Raw genomic sequence first — 17,122 nt, 5'->3', positions numbered from 1 at the left:
CAATAACATAAACAAATGTACTACCAGCAAAGGTAGAGAATTAAATAGACCTGAAATAGAAGAAAGCGAAATCCTAGAGGCATTGAAAAAAATTAAATCAGACAAAAGCCCGGGCTCAGACAACATAGCAAACGAAGCTTTGAAAATAGCCGCCCCCATACTAGCAGCACCCTTAACAATTTTTTTCAATTATGTCCTTGAAACTGGAGAGACACCAGCTCAGTGGTCTGAATCAAATATCATTTTGTTATACAAAAAAGGCGACCCAAACGATATCGGGAACTATAGACCAATAAGTTTACTCCCAAGTATCTACAAGCTATTTTCCACAATCCTTACCAAAAAAATCAGCTCTACATTAGAGAAAAAACAACCCATAGAGCAGGCAGGATTTAGAAGGGGCTTCTCTACAATCGATCATATCCACACACTGGAACTTCTTATAGAGAAATACCAGGAGAAAAGAAGGCCGCTCTACTTAGCATATATCGATTATAAGAAAGCTTTCGATTCAGTGTCACATAATTACATTTGGGAAACACTAACAACGCAGAATGTGGAAAATTACTATATACGAGTCATCAAGAGCATATACAAAAATAGCAAGAGTAGAGTTAAACTAGAAACAGCCGGTCCCTGGTTCCCTATCAAAAGAGGTGTAAGACAGGGGGACCCTCTATCTCCTACACTTTTTATAGCTGTACTAGAGTCAATAATAAACAAACTTGACTGGAAAAAACACGGTATAAGAGTCAAAAATAAGTACCTAAGCCACCTACGCTTCGCCGACGATCTGGTCCTTATATCAGAAAAAGCAAATGAACTACAGTATATGGTAGAGTCTCTAAATTGTGCTAGCAAAGTCGCTGGTTTGGAAATGAACCTCTCCAAAACTATGTTAATGTCCAACAGCACCAAGTTACCAATATATGTCGACGACGAACCACTTGAATATACTGAAAAATATATTTATCTCGGCAAACAAATTAGCTTCGATATCTCAAGCAATTACCAAGAGGTGGAACGCAGAGCACAGCTAACTTGGAATAAGTACTGGAGCTTAAAAGAAATATTTAAGAGCAATCTGCCAATCAATCTAAAGACCAAGGTAATGAATACTTGCCTCATACCATGCCTGACCTATGCTTGTCAGACATGGAAGTTTAACAAGGATTTACAAAATAAAATTACTACGTGCCAGCGCGGAATGGAGCGCAGTATGTTAAATATAAAAAGATTAGACAGAATACGCCACACTAAAATCAGAAACATCACCAAAGCAACAGATGGCTTGACATATGCTCTAGCACTGAAATGGAAGTGGGCTGGACACGTCGCGCGCCTTCAAGACCAGAGATGGACAAAAATTGTCACCGCGTGGAGGGGACCACCAGGCAAAAGAAAGCAAGGGAGACCCCGAAATCGGTGGGAGGACGAAATCAAACGTACAGCGGGTCCAAACTGGATGCAAACTGCAAAATCCAGAGACGATTGGTTCACCTTGGAGGAGGCCTTTACCTGCAGAGGGGTTCTTGCAGAATAACTCACAGGAAAACGAAACAAATAATAATAATGCTATCATATTTTTATAATTCTTAAAAATTCTAACAAACTTTTTTCACGATTCTTACCTACTAACAACTCTTTGTAATTAAATATAATATTAGTGTAAATTTAACTCTGTAAGAAATAAAGGCTTTTTTATTTTATTTTATTTATATGAATATGAATATAAGGAAATCGGACATGCCGGCCGATTTGTATTGAGTTCATCTGCACACAAAGCACAAGTCATTCGCGCATCACGCTCAAATATGCAAGAGTGATAAAGATGCAAATAGAATAAATTTGACGAAGTGGTTCGGGGTAGGTCCTCTGTACTATGAGACAATTTGTCATTGAGTATATCGTTATGTACCCGAATCATTGCGGCGTAAACACTTGACTTTGCAATAATGAAACTTATTCAGCAGCCATGTAATGCAATATGTTGAATGTTCTTGAAGTAAATCAAGCTACTCATATGGATGAAATTCGGAATATTAGGTTGAATTCATTGTTTTTTTACATTATTTATCGTATTTACATGTGAAAAGTGATTCCATTGGCGTGGCAATTAATCAAATCAATGCGATGTATGCAACTATAGCACAACTCGGCATTTTTAATTTAATTTTATTTATTTATTATAGGACATTATTACACAAATTGACTAAGTCCCACAGTAAGCTCAATAAGGCTTGTGTTGAGGGTACTTAGACAACGATATATATATAATATATAAATATTTATAAATACTTAAATACATAGAAAACACCCATGACTCAGGAACAAATATTCATGCTCATCACACAAATAAATGCCCTTACCAGGATTTGAACTCGGGACCATCAGCTTCGTAGGCAGGGTCACTACCCACTAGGCCAAACCAGTCGTCAAATAATAATTAATGAATAAAAAGGGAATATTCTGTGTCTTAGCATCCGTGCACACACGGTGACAACTGACGGTGAACTAGCGGCAGTGTATGCCCATTGAGCCAACAACTGCGACGCGGCCACTAGCGGCTCGCCTTCTCTTTAGTACCTATTCTATGCTCTGGGGTTTAAACCGAGTAAAGATCTCCGATTCAATTTAGGCAAAAACGCTTTCGTATGTCTGCCAGGACGTTTTCCTCTATACGTCGCATTTCTTAAGAGGAAATAGGTATTAATGGTCATTTTTCCATACACTCGACATTTTCTCTCGGTTTTCGAAATGGTGAAGGTGTCTTATTGCCATTAAAATGTTTAACAAAGTACTTATTCTACATCGCAACACAACAGAAAACTGTGTCTCCAACATGATTTTTTAGCGTGTTAGATCGCTGGATGTCGCTGGAATAGAGGCCTACCTAATGAGACGACAACTACGATGGTGCGGTCACGTCTCCCGCATGTCCCAAGACCGAGTCGCGAAACGCATCTTCTACTGCGAACTGCAAGATGGAAAGCGCAAACAAGGCGGCCAATTCTTGCGGTTCAAAGATGTGTTGAAACGGCATATGAAGAGAGCTTATATAGAGCCAACGAAGTGGGAGAGTCTAGCCAGTGACCGTCCACGTTGGAGGCATATTGTGCAGACTCAGGTGCGTCAGTTTGAAGCCAGGCGGCTCACAGAACTCGACGCTAAGCGCGACGAGCTGAAGGCCAGACCACCTGCGGCCATACTTTACAATTATGTCGGAGGGGTGCTTACTTGCAACGAGTGTGGTCGTACATTTGCTGCAAAAATTGGCTATATCAGTCACCTGAGAGCGCACCAGCGACGCTCTCAGCGGTAGAACGCAGTCGCTGTGGTCGAAAACGGCTAGGAGATGATGATGAATGTAATTATTGTAATTATCCATATCACTTGTCTGAAAAAAAGTAAATGATGTTTGTGATAGCGATATAGGCGAAAAATACTGCGATAAAATCTCTGAAATCGAGTCGATTATGTATGCCGATTTTTAGTAGACCCGGTGGCAGCATGGTTCAATTTTTATCATTTGTCACTATGCCTGTCACTTTCGCACTTACATACTTATTAGAACGAGACAGGCATGGTGACAAATGATAAACAGCCGACCATCTTAGTCCTACAAGTGATAAAAATGGAACCATTCTATCGATTTTTTATCACCTGTCATCATGCCTATTTTAAACGGCTATCTTGGGAGTTATAGATCTTTTTGTCACGATCTATTCACGCGGGAACAATTTAGGCCTTTGTCTTTCAGTACACCTGCATGAAATAAGAGCTTTTCCAGCAAGTGTGATGAAAATAAATATAAAAGGTAGCCCGGTTACCCAATGGGAGAAAGTACTCATTGACACATTTTACGGAAAATCATGACGGTTGTCTCGAAAACGCTGAAAGTCTTGGAGGATTTAACAACTGGAGTCGCCTTTAAGAGCCCCTCTGTCGACAACCTCGGCCAATGATCATATGTATTGTATGGACTGACGTTTATCTGACATGACTATTTGTACGTTACGTGCAAATAGGCATACATTTGACGAGCCCCTCGCCCGCAAAGAATCGGCAGACTGTTTTGTACAGAAAATTACAGACCGTCCTTGGACCCGGGTACGTCCTTAAACTACGTCCACAAGAGAGGTATGGGCACTGTGAATGTCATCTCGCTCTGTGTGGTAGGGCACAGCACAGCGGATGTCATTCCAGATCTAGAGCAGAGCCCAACTGGGGAAGTACTTCCACCTTACAGAAAATCGCAGCCAAATAACACTAGACCCTACTCATAGTGTTGTGTTCCTGCCGGTAAGGTTGCCAGAGCTGAACAAGGGGTGGGAGGGGGTTAGGGTCGGCAACGCGCATGCGACTCCTCTGGAGTTGCAGGCGTACATAGGCTACGGATACTGCTTACCATCAGGCGGGCCGTATGCTTGTTTGCCACCGACGTAGTATAAAAAAAAACAGACATAGCGGCTCCAGTTGTTAAATCCTTCAAGCTGAAAGTCGAGTTATAGTATTCTACCATTCACCGCACTTGAGTCACGAGATGGTTGCCATAGCTCGTTAAATCAATGAAGATTCGGGGCTAACCATGTTTACCATCCTGTGTACTGTGTAGGTATATTATACCACGTATACAGGATGTTTTTTATCCTTAACCATACTTAAGAATGAAATCCTGAACCATGCCATATTTAAGAATGTTCTATTGCAAATGAAGTGATTGATTGATTGATTTAGCGAGGTGTATAATCTTTGTTTTTTGGCAAATAAATTAAATTAATTAATACTGCCTAGGTACTTACCATTTTATTAGACAAATGTCAAGTTTTAAATCCCATGACTCAGAATGTAGTCCATCGCTTTCACCCAATAGCCTAGTACATTTTAGATTCCATATTCCATATTTTTGACGACCGGTTTGGCCTAGTGGGTAGTGACTCTGCCTACGAAGCTGATGGTCCTTCGAATCCTGGGAAGGGCCTGTATTCGTGTGATGATTATGGATATTTGTTCCTGAGTCATGGGTGTTTTCTATGTATTTAAGTATTTATAAATATTTATATATTATATATATCGTTGTCTAAGTACCCTCAACACAGGCCTTATTGAGCTTACTGTGGGACTTAGTCAATTTGTTTAAAAATGACCTATAATATTTATTTTATTTATTTATATTGCGCAGTATGACATGGTACAGGCTGTTTATTTAGTCACCTGCAATAGTTTACGGGGTGGATATATAGGTCATACTGAGCAACTTTCCCTTTTGAGCAAAACCCCGAAATCGCGAACAAAAAAAATTGTTTCGTACATTTTGGGTGTCTGACCTTGACATATTCTATGGGAGACTAATTTTTCTATTCGCGATTTCGGGATTGGTCCCATAGTAAAATTCGCTCAATATGACCTATATATTGAGCCCGTAAATTATTGCAGGTGACACTCTGTACATTTATGTCGCAAAACATAGGTAAGGGTGAAAAAACACCCCGTATGTATGATACCCTGTATATTATATATATTATACAGTATGGGGACAGAAAGTGGTGTTTAACACGCGAGGGGATGAAGGAACTATTTATTGTTTATGAATTATGTAAATAGTTATGGGTTGATAAATGTGAATTCGTGTGTATATTTTGTTAGTTAAACTGTTTTTATATTTCCTATTATAGCAAAAACAACGAAAATATACTTATATTTGTTGACATATCATTAGCCATTGACTTATATATTATTTCGTAAAGACGGGCCACCGGGCACCAAGAATTGGCTAAGTACTTGTAAATAATGTCAATTGATCTTGATTTTCCTGAAGATCAAATGTCTGAACATGTATAGGACTCATGGCATTTAAGCAACACGAAGGTCAGAAATGAGAGTTAAAGTCTGACGGTCGCACTCGACGATTGAAACGCCTGTAACAAAATGATATTGTAATATGACGTCACATTACATTAGAGTCTGTCCTAAATGTATGGAAGATCATGAAAATTGCTATTTTGAGCCTGAATATTGCGTTTGTGTATATAGTTCACATACAATAAAATTTTTTATAACATTTAAGGAATCGTATGGTAACATTTTCTTTTTCCTTTTAAAAAGTAAAATAGTTAATTGTTTTACAAGGGGGCAAACTTGTTGTTTAACCGCTCGTGCTAATATTGATACCCGAGCAAGCGAAAGATTCCAAAATTGAACCACGAGCGTAGCGAGTGGTTCGAGGAGTGGAATCTTGAGCGTTGCGAGGGTATCAAGGCACGAGGGGTTAAACAAACTTTGCCTCCGAGTGAAACACAAAACTTTTCGCCACACCAACGCGAGGAAAATACTAACTATGGAATACCAAAAAAAAACCAAATGAATGTAATAAAAAAATATCATTCTAAATCATCGTTTAAGAGTCAATTCTACCAGCTAATATAAGGAATCAACTCAAAATTTGCATCTTCATGATTACTTTGCCCCAAATATGGACAAAATGCAACTTTCTTATTCGTTTTTGAACAATCAAGGCGGCCTTTGCCAGTTGGTGTGGTGAAAAAAAAATTTTTTTTGAGACTATGGACCCTTGTAATTTTGTATATCTGAACACTTATGTCTTTTTAAATTCCACTTTTTTATGCGAATTCATCAACCTAACGCGTTGTAGCATTCCACCGAGACACACCAAACGACAATGGCCGGTCGGAGTTATATGAACGGCCTATCTTTACTTTTGAATTCTTCAGTAATACACCTAATCTGTGAATGTCACGCCCTCGCCAGACAAAGAATGAAGGGCTTTAGAGCAGGCTATCTGGAACCAAAAGAATTCAAAAGGCTACCCATAAATAAATAAATAAATATATATATATATTATAGGACATTATTACACAAATTGACTAAGTCCCACAATAAGCTCAATAAGGCTTGTGTTGTAGGTACCTAGACAACGATATATATAATATATAATTATAAATACTTAAATACATAGAAAACACCCATGAGGCCATGACTCAGGAACAAATATCCATACTCATCACACGAATAAATGCCCTTACCAGGATTTGACCCCGGGACCATCAGCTTCGAAGGCAGGGTCACTACCCACTAGGCCAAACCGGTCGTCCCATAAGCTCCATCATCTGGCACATGGAGATGGTCAAAAAAGCTCTAGAGTAGTTGACGGATCTTTCTTAAGGGGGCAAGTGCAAAAAAGATCCCTGTGGGTCGAAGTGAGACAAGAGCCCCCGAAAATCATAAGATAAGATAAGATACTTTTGAATTATTTGCCATATTAGCCCTGTGGCCATACAAATTTAGGTTCTAGTTAATCTTTGACCCTGCTAAGGAAAGGGGTTTTGGAGGAAGTCTTTTATATATATTTTGATAATCTTTTAAGTAACTAAGTAAATATTCAGTATTGCACCAACAATTATACATTTTACATACATGTAAAACTACAATCAAATTTTAAAGGAAAATAGAACCAGGTAACAAACGGCGGACTTATCGCTAAAAAGCGATCTCTTCCAGACATCTTTCTTTTTTTCAGACATTCTCAGGTAGTGAAATGAGCTAAATATGGAGATTATTAAACACGAACACACATACTAAGAAAAAAAGCTTAGAGAAAGCTTTTTGTTGTTTTTTTTTTTAAGAAATAAATTAATATGTTGTTTTTAGCATAAGTTAAAAATTTTATGAATTTTATTGCTTTAAGATAAATGTGATGACTGTGTATTTGAGAAGTAAAATTTGTTAATGGAGTATTTTCTGCACCCAACCTAAGATTTAAATGTTCGTAGGTATTGCTATTTTTTCCAAATTTAAGTTATACTTATATACTCTTATGGACGGATTTAATATGCTGCTACAATTAAAAATAATTATTATGAATCTATTTTTTTATTTTGTTCCTTTTAAATGAAAATCTCTGTCGTTATATTTTGTTCTAACGCGCCAAGACTCCATACCTTTTACATACACGGTGTAAAACGAGGAACCCGAAATTTTATCCACGCACTTCTGAGGCCAAAAGAAGAAAAAAATGTTATATGAGTTTTTAAGTAAATTTCGGCAAAAAAAAAACTTTTTTTTTGTTTTTTTTTTTCAAATTTTTGAATGTGCTTCTATACAAAAAGTTAATGTCTTTGTAAAACCTAGTTATTGCAAAGGTTACTTGTCACTTTTTGACATCTTTTGACATAAGGATATTAAAACTACGCCCCATAATGGCATCAACGCCATCAAAAAGGTGTTTTCTACTAAGTTACAATAACAAGATGTTTTTTTTTGGTATTAACTCTGAAACTAGGCGAAATACAGAAAATTTTATATGACATTTTGGTCTCTAAATGTGTTAGGAATACACTAGATGTTCAAATCTTTCGGCTTCCTCATGTTACACCGTGTTTATTTACAGCTCTTCCATACCATACTTGTACCATACGTAATTATTAATCTTTAAACAAAAGAAGATCGCATTCTTCAAAGTCAAAATAATAAAAATAGCTTACATTACGTTATAACCAGCATACATACGAACGGTCTAACAAATATGTATTTATTTACGTCTGTAAAAATACCTAGCATTTAGTAGCATGAAAACTGCCCTAATATTCAAATCCATACGCCCTTTGACCAAAAATACCATTTTCCTAACAAAAGAAAACCCCGTCATTGGTCAGTTTCCAACCCCACCGCTTTTCCTAAAAATAGTGAAAATATTATCCGTCTCGCTTGCACGCACGCCTCGTTCCAATGACTGACTCTTTCACACGCAAGGGGTAATAGACGAACTCGCCAGTGACTCAAACGAACAATCGCCAAACGGACGTTTTTTTATTTTTAATTAAAAAGTTAATTCTGTAACCGGCCAGTGATTCTGAAAAAAGAATTGACTTTCAAAGTTTTTTTTAATCTGTGGAAACGGTTTGTCGCTACAATAGAGACGTTTTTGGACATTTTAAATTTAAAGACGTTTTTAAGTGATGTGTGTTTGTGGCTTCGTATTAGATGCGACGTAAATGATGTGTTGAAAATGATTGAGTTGTAGACAATTAAAATGGAATATTCTTGGCATATGGAGGACAGTGGTACTAATTTAAGGAGATTGCAGAGACATCCAGGTAACTCATTGATAATGTAATATTTTACTGCTTTAATGGAAAAAAAACAAATAACAGAATTATATAACTAAGTACTCATTGGTTATACTAAATAAATTGGAGAAGTAAAAAAAAAATTACAAACGAAGAATACCTACAAGTTTCTGGTTGAATGGCAGAGAGTGCTTTATATCATGCAATGAAGTTTAAGTAAATAAATAAAACAAATAAATAAAGAAACCAGGACAAATATTTATAAAAATCCTAAAAAAGACTAGAACAATTATAAAGTTCTTATATATTTAGTCAAGCCAATTCGGTCAGTAGAATAAAGCGGCAAATTTTAAAATTGTAGACGCGAACGGTTATCGTTCCAAAGAAAATTTGAATTTCGCGCCTTTTTCTACAGACAAAGTTTGACAGACTTTAGAACCAGCTCGTATTTTAATTTTTTTTCCTTGCATTTTAACTATATTTTTATGTTCTTTGACAGTAGTTTTAATTAAATTGATAGTTTGTTTTTGTTTGTTTCTTTTTGCGTTTTGTTTTTTATTTACATACCTAGAGCAGTAACATGTTATCGAAGGCTTTCTTATTTACTGCCAGAGGTTTGTAAACTATTTTTCATTTCTCATGCTCGAAAATGGGTCATTGTTGTTCTAGAAAATGATACGTTTCTGCTCTAGAGCACTGTACTTTCCAAGTACCTACGTTTTTTCTTTTTTTTTTTACGATAAACAAGTCTAATTTTGGTTTAAAATTTTATTGTTCTATTTTTATTGTGATAATGAACTCCCCATTCCATAATTACTTAACGATATTTTTTCCTAAAATGTTAATTGAAAGTACCTTCAAGAAATACTACTGAAGTTTATACTCAGGCGTGTTTTTTTAAATGCACATGTGTATTACTTTTCTCGTATTCGAAATGAAAACTAGAGTGACTCGGTTGAAAGGCATCATTTCAGTCTCGGGCTCTCGGACTAAACTACTTCGACGGAAATGGGCGTTTTTCATCCCTTGGTTAGAATTCTACTATTTCTGCTCGATGAAGCCGGAAAGCGATAACTTCGTTTTTTTTTATTTATTTTTTTATACTACGTCGGTGGCAAACGAGCATACGGTCCGCCTGATGGTAAGCAGTCTCCTTAGCCTATGTACGCCTGCAACTGCAGAGGAGTTACATGCGCGTTGCCGACCCTAAACCCGCCCCCCCCTCGTTGAGCTCTGGCAACCTTACTCACCGGCAGGAACACAACACTATGAGTAGGGTCTAGTGTTATTTGGCTGCTGTTTTCTGTAAGGTGGAGGTACTTCTCCAGTTGGGCTCTGCTCTAGATCTGGAATGACATCCACTGGCTGTGCCCTACCACACAAAGCGAGATGACATTCACAATGCCCATACCTCTCTTTTGGACGTAGTTTAAGGACATACCCGGGTCCAAAATGGTCGGTCTTCTTACGGTCGTTCAGCGCAGCGGACCGAAAGTTGACTCTTTTTGGCCGAAGGACTTTGTCTGTTGCCATATTTTAAAAACCAAGCCTCACGTCAATATTAATATTAATATAAATAAACAAACAAATAAATTTTATAAAGATATTCTTTGACAAATTTATAATAAGCCCCACGGTAAGCAAAGAAGGCGTGTGTTGTGGGTATTCAGACAACTATATAAATAACATACAAATACTTAAATACATAGAAAACATCCATGACTCAAGAACAAATATCTGTTCCCATCATTCAAATAAATGCCCTTACCGGGATGCGAACCCAGGACCCTCGGCTTCATACTAGCATCACTAGGTCAGACCGGTCGTCAAAATATTCTTACTTTATATTACAAAAGTAAATTAACTATCTCAATAAATATATAAAAACGTATTAATTTAATGTCGGTCTAACCCTTGACTTAAAATCATTCCGAACATAATATTATTATAGTTCAATTAATATTTTTAATTGACCATTTACATTAAGTAGTAACTTAAGCCCATTATAAACAATACTTTGTATTGTTTGTCGGTAAATAATCAATAAATTAAACGACTGATAATTATATCTTCCAAAGTGATTAAGTTGTTTATTTTTAACTTTCAGTCGATCCCAAAAGTAAATAAGGAAAGTTACTTAGCAGCACGTCTAGCACGACTTCCCATGAGTTCGCGGTTGGTCCCATAGTAAAAGTAGCTCGTAGAAACGAGCCCTACATTTAAGGCCCCAAGGTGGGAAACATACTGTATTTAAACGAACTTCGAATGAATATCATGGTAAACTATTTTTGCAAAGAAATTAACTATTTTATAAGAACTTATGTACAAGATGAAAGCAAAGAAAAAAAAAGGTTTAAATACACGTACAAATATTGTTATTAACCCTTTAGCTTCCCTTGTTTACTTAAAACCTAAATCAAATATTTGTTGACTTGAGTAACCCTACAATAGGGTTCCAGTTAACACTTATTAGAAATGTAAACAGTTTAGGCTTTGTATTGTTTATCAGTTCATTTATCACAATACTTACATAGATGTCAGTTTATTTAAGTAAATAACCCATTAAGAAATGCTTAAAATGCGAAAATAATGCAAATTTATATAAAGATGAAGTGTGCTGTATAATTAATTCGACACGCCTAGACTCCTTAACTCAAAAAATCTTTATAAATTAAGATTAGTAGTTAAGTTAGAAAAATGCATGTTTTTTTTGTATGAAATAAACAGGTTAAAAAAAAAGATGAAAGGGAAAGAAGTCACATGATCACATTACCGAACGTAGTCATTTTCGTCTGTGGATGTTAACATTTCACACAGCTCTGGCCCTTCGATTGATTTATTCGACTTTTTAATTATTTTAAGAGAGAAAACTATTGAAAATTGTTTTTCTCTGCTAAATCTTATAATAATAATAAAAAGCGAAGAGTCTCGACAACACCTCGACAGACTCTCGCTGGGTGGTTGGATAAGAAAAGATCATACCAGTAATTATATTGGGAACAGATCTAATAAAAACTCGAATAAGCGGGCAGCCCGCGATACCTATTTGTTTGCAAATATATTCTTGTTTTCTTACGGAAGCGTTAAATGTTCCGCTTTCGTTTGAAACGTATAGCGCTATTAGCTGGAAACATGACAATAGGGTTGTTTCCAATTTTTTGAAACGCTCGTATTACGTTCTATATTAACTAAAAGTTGCCCTAAAATTCAACTTTTATACTAAAAACGGCTTTAAATATGTTAAATTAACAAAATATATTTTGACAGATGCTTTCGCACCCAAAACGCTCTTTGAAAATTGTGTGACGTCACAGTTTACGGTTTGACACATAACTACATACGCACGTAGAAGATACAAACTGTCAACTGACATTTGTCATTTGTTGTTTATCGCCTAACTGTCAACAGTGTCAATCCGAGAGTTGTGACGTCATCAGAATCTTCAATGACGTTTCGAGTTTGGTCACGTGACGTGTGCCAAAAGATATTTTAAATTCAATATTTACAAAAATATGGTCATTACAGGTCCCCTAAAAGTAGTTTAACATGTTCTTATAATCCAAAAGAATTTATTGGAATACAATTCTGCCCAAAGATTTGCAGATGGAAACAACCCTATTATCATGGTTTTATTCAATAGTGACAAACAAGTGTACTGTCGGTCTTATGGGTCCCCAGCAAGCTCGGTTCTCCATACAAACGTAGTTACGTTCTCATTTTTTAACGACTAGCTAGATTGCTCTTAAACTTTGTACTTACAATAGGATAAGGCTTATCAATTTATTTATCAATATCCTAATTGTGATGGTACAATAATGGTACTTGTCCGACGCAAGCTCTAAACTTAATTAAATTTGAATTCGCATCAATATTATTAATTTAGATAAAGATAAGGTCAGATAAAAGACATTTATTCGTGATAGTCACAAACATGTACGAACATGTATAGGCAACAAAAACAGAAGAATAGAACATTAAGCGCGCATCACGACATGGACCCGACTCAGCATAATGCTATGAAGCCAGCGCTGGTCTTAGTCTGTAGGTGGTATTCGGTGATGCCACGACAGATAACACATACAGTATATCAAAACATAACACAAGCTTCCATTTTGATATCTAAATGATATCAATTTGTTCGCGCGATTCGCACATGCAATTCTCTCGTTCTTATTCGTACATGTATTGGCGCGAACGGGACACACGCGGGAATGATAACTTTCGGACATTCTTCAAATATCAAACTGTACGTCCGAATTGACCTCCGTGTCAGGTATCAATAAAAAATCAACATTAAATTTTCAAAATCTGAATAACTCTCTTGGTCTTGTCGCTTCTGTCACGGCAATTCCTAGCAACGAAGTCTCTTCAACTTTTTTAATATCAACTTCGATGTTGGTTGTCCTTTTTGTAAAACAGGGCCCTGATGTGAAAATAGACCGTTAAACAATTTTAATCAACTTTTTATTTTCCTATAAAACGGGCGTTACCTCGTTGTAATAAAAATTAAAGCGCTCTTTCAATATTTTTCATTCTACCGTATAATTTTTGCATCATTATATTAATGTTGAAATTTTATCATTAATTTTATTTAGTTTTAGTGTGAATTTACTCGAAGGTGATGCCTCATGTAACAAAACTACCATGTGTTCGTAAAAAAATTGCCTTGAGTAAACCCAGAAGCTGGTTCTGTGTGATCGATTCTATATAGTACATTACGATACAAGTGCGAAAAATAGGAAATTCGAAACGAGTGGCGATAAATTAAAACACGACCGAAGGGAGTGTTTTAAATCGACACGAGTTGCGAATTACCTATTCGCACATGTATCGTACAACGTTTTACAGTACATATGGCCCTTTAAATGTTCGACACAGTAACGTAATATGCTACTTCTCGCACTAGTGCTATAAAGTAGCCCCATATGTACTGTAAAGGTTTTTATCTTATTTCGATACAACCGTGTTATCACGCCTCACGCGCGCCAAATAAGTGCTAACAAAATGCTTTAAGAGACCATATAATGTGAGCCAATAGCACTGATTGGTGCTCGCGGTCAAGCTAATATCAAAATAAATAAAACCCTATCAAGTTGCTAAGACCTATCTATGCCTGTTATTTTATAAAAATAAAATAAATATAAAATAAATATTATAGGACATTATTACACAAATTGACTAAGTCCCACGGTAAGCTCAATAAGGCTTGTGTTGCGGGTACTTAGACAACGATATATATAATATATACATATTTATAAATACTTAAATACATAGAAAACATCCATGACTCAGGAACAAATATCCATGCTCATCACACGAATAAATGCCCTTACCAGGATTTGAACCCGGGACCATCGGCTTCATAGGCAGGGTCCCTATTACCCACTAGGCCAGACCGGTCGTCGCCTTTAGGTAGGTACTTATATACCTTTAGTACCTTTAGGTACTTATAAAATGTAAAGTCTATAAATTCTAGTGTACTATAGGAAATAGTAGTTTACAGCAATTTTATGGCCATTATGGAATGTTATAACGTACTTTCGTAACACATTTATTGTACTATAAATTCGGTTTAAAAAAATATCGTGGATTGGCCGTTTTCAAAAATGTATACAGTGTGGGTCCGGACGAGAAATTATAATGTAGATACCCCTGCAACTTTATTTGAACAACTCTGAGAATAGGCAAGTTTCCTATATAAATTGTTTTACAGCAATCAAATTTAATTTAACGATTTGCTACACGAAGTTTTTAATTTTCAAGTTTTAATCGCAAGCTTTTCTAGCAATAATCATCTTTTTTTTTTATACTACGTCGGTGGCAAACAAGCATACGGCCTGCCTGATGGTAAGCAGTCTCCGTAGCCTATGTACACCTGCAACTCCAGAGGAGTTACATGCGCGTTGCCGACCCTAACCCCACCCCCCTCGTTGAGCTCTGGCAACCTTACTCACCGGCAGGAACACAACACTATGAGTAGGGTCAAGTGTTATTTGGCTGCGGTTTTCTGTAAGGTGGAGGTACTTCCCCAGTTGGGCTCTGCTCTAGATCTGGAATGACATCTGCTGTGCTGTGCCCTACCACACAAGGCGAGATGACATTCACATTGCCCATACCTCTCTTTTGGACGTAGTTTAAGGACATACCCGGGTCCTATCTCATCTATTTAATAAGCTCGAAAACAGGTTAAATTTCCAAACCAATGGTACCATTGAGCTGATCTGATGATGGAGACACGAGGTAGCCTTAGGAACTCTGTGATAAAGTACAGTCAGCGATGAAAGCTTGTATCAAAAATTAATTTTTGCTTGATTGTTGATGTAGATCGATATGATAGTTTCTAATAGGCATCGAAACGAGTTGGACGATAAATGGAGCGCATAGTCATTGGCTTGTACATAATTGCATATTATAGTGAAGAATTATTACATAAAGGAACGACAGTCTATACACACATATTTATACACATACATACACAGTGTTAAGCTTTAATCTTATGTATGTTAACATTTAAGAGAAATTTTGGAGTATTTTTGATATTTCACCGACACCTGTAAAATTTCTACCGCTTTATGGGGATGTTTATCGCAATAAAGTATTTCATTCGTTCATAAACGTTGAATGTCTTATTCATCCTTAATGTTTTCTATGTATTTAATGAAAGATGCTGTAAGTATTTGGTTTTTTTTTTATACTACGTCGGTGGCAAACAAGCATACGGCCTGCCTGATGGTTATTTGGCCGCGGTTTTCTGTAAGGTGGAGGTACTTCCCCAGTTGGGCTTTGCTCTAGATCTGGAATGACATCCGCTGTGCTGTGCCCTACCACACCGAGCGAGATGACATTCACAATGCCCATACCTCTCTTGTGGACGTAGTTTAAGGACATACCCGGGTCCACAATTGGTAATATATTGACACCAAGTATTTGGTGTCAATATATTACAAATTAAAACTATGTATTTTTGCTCCAGACATGGGATGTATAGTCCCATTAATTTTCAAATTAACAAATATCAATTAAAAATTAAACTTAAGTAGCTCTATTGTTCTTTTTTGTGGTAAAATGTTGCCAGCGTTTAAAAATACTTATTTTACAGGATTTGTCTATACCATCCCATTACTGGTACTAGTCCCATCATAGGGGTGGTTACTATATAGTAAATAAATACCAATAGAGTGGACGTACCCTTACAGAAAACCACAGACAAATAACACTAGACCCTACTCATAGTGTTGTGTTCCTGCCGGTGAGTAAGCTTGCCAGAGCTCAACGAGGGTGCGGAGTGTTAGGGTCGGCAACGCGCATGTAAGTCCTCTGGAGTTGCAGACGTACATAGGAGACTGCTTACCATCAGGCGGGCCGTATGCGTGTTTGACACCGACATAATATAGATACCTCTTCAAGTTGCATACGTAGTTTTTGAGTCGTTGGAATTTTGATTTTATTTCAATTAGGCGTTGATAGGCTACGGTAACTGCTTACCATCAGGCGGGCCGTATGTTTGTTTGCCACCGACGTGGTATAAAAAATAATAATAATCAAATTTCAAATTTAAATGACGTAATCGGTCGGGAGTCGACGGCCGCGGCCTGCCATTCCAAGGGATATCAAAAATCCTGTAAAATAAGTATTTGACATCAGTTTTCAAACAGTGGCATCATTTGACCTGAAATAAATTTTAAATAATTAATTAATATTATAGAGACATTATCACACAAATTGACCAAGTCCCACGGTAAGCTCGAGAAGGCTTGTGTTTGTGTGCAACGATATTTCAATCAATCAATCAATCAATTTTTTATTTCAAGATAACAGTGATGCCATTTTTTGTTAGTATTACATAAGATAAGACTTAAAAACTAATGTTAATACTTAAAAGTTATATTAGACTTAATTAATTTAATTAAACTTATCATTATGGGACAACAAACGTGATCAGCAATCATCTTCAGAATGCTGTTTGTGCTATCCCTGGTTCTACGTAGTAAGGAGGTCGCTTTCTTGCGTATAATTGCTGCGAAGCCGTCGGTTCG

At 36.6% G+C, this 17,122-nt stretch overlaps 1 protein-coding gene across 4 annotated transcripts in view; it reads left to right on the top strand.

Annotated features, from left to right (window-relative positions):
- Window positions 1-17,122, top strand: part of LOC133533140 (uncharacterized) — an 87,845-nt gene that overhangs the window by 41,841 nt on the left and 28,882 nt on the right. For 2 of the 4 annotated variants that reach the window (XM_061872104.1, XM_061872103.1), the window contains exon 1: window positions 8,986-9,113. The exons of 1 other annotated variant lie outside the window; for it this stretch is intronic. In XM_061872104.1, coding sequence (XP_061728088.1) covers window positions 9,050-9,113 — 64 coding nt within the window. In that variant the 5' untranslated portion in view covers window positions 8,986-9,049. Of the gene's footprint in view, window positions 1-8,985; window positions 9,114-17,122 lie in introns of those variants that run through there. One more of the 4 variants, XM_061872106.1, reaches the window with a different exon arrangement.

Source organism: Cydia pomonella, chromosome 28 (genome assembly GCF_033807575.1).
Source record: "Cydia pomonella isolate Wapato2018A chromosome 28, ilCydPomo1, whole genome shotgun sequence".
Taxonomy (NCBI): Eukaryota; Metazoa; Arthropoda; class Insecta; order Lepidoptera; family Tortricidae; genus Cydia; species Cydia pomonella.
The sequence above is the reverse complement of the archived record's forward strand: the minus strand, read 5'-3'. Positions and strand labels throughout refer to the sequence as shown.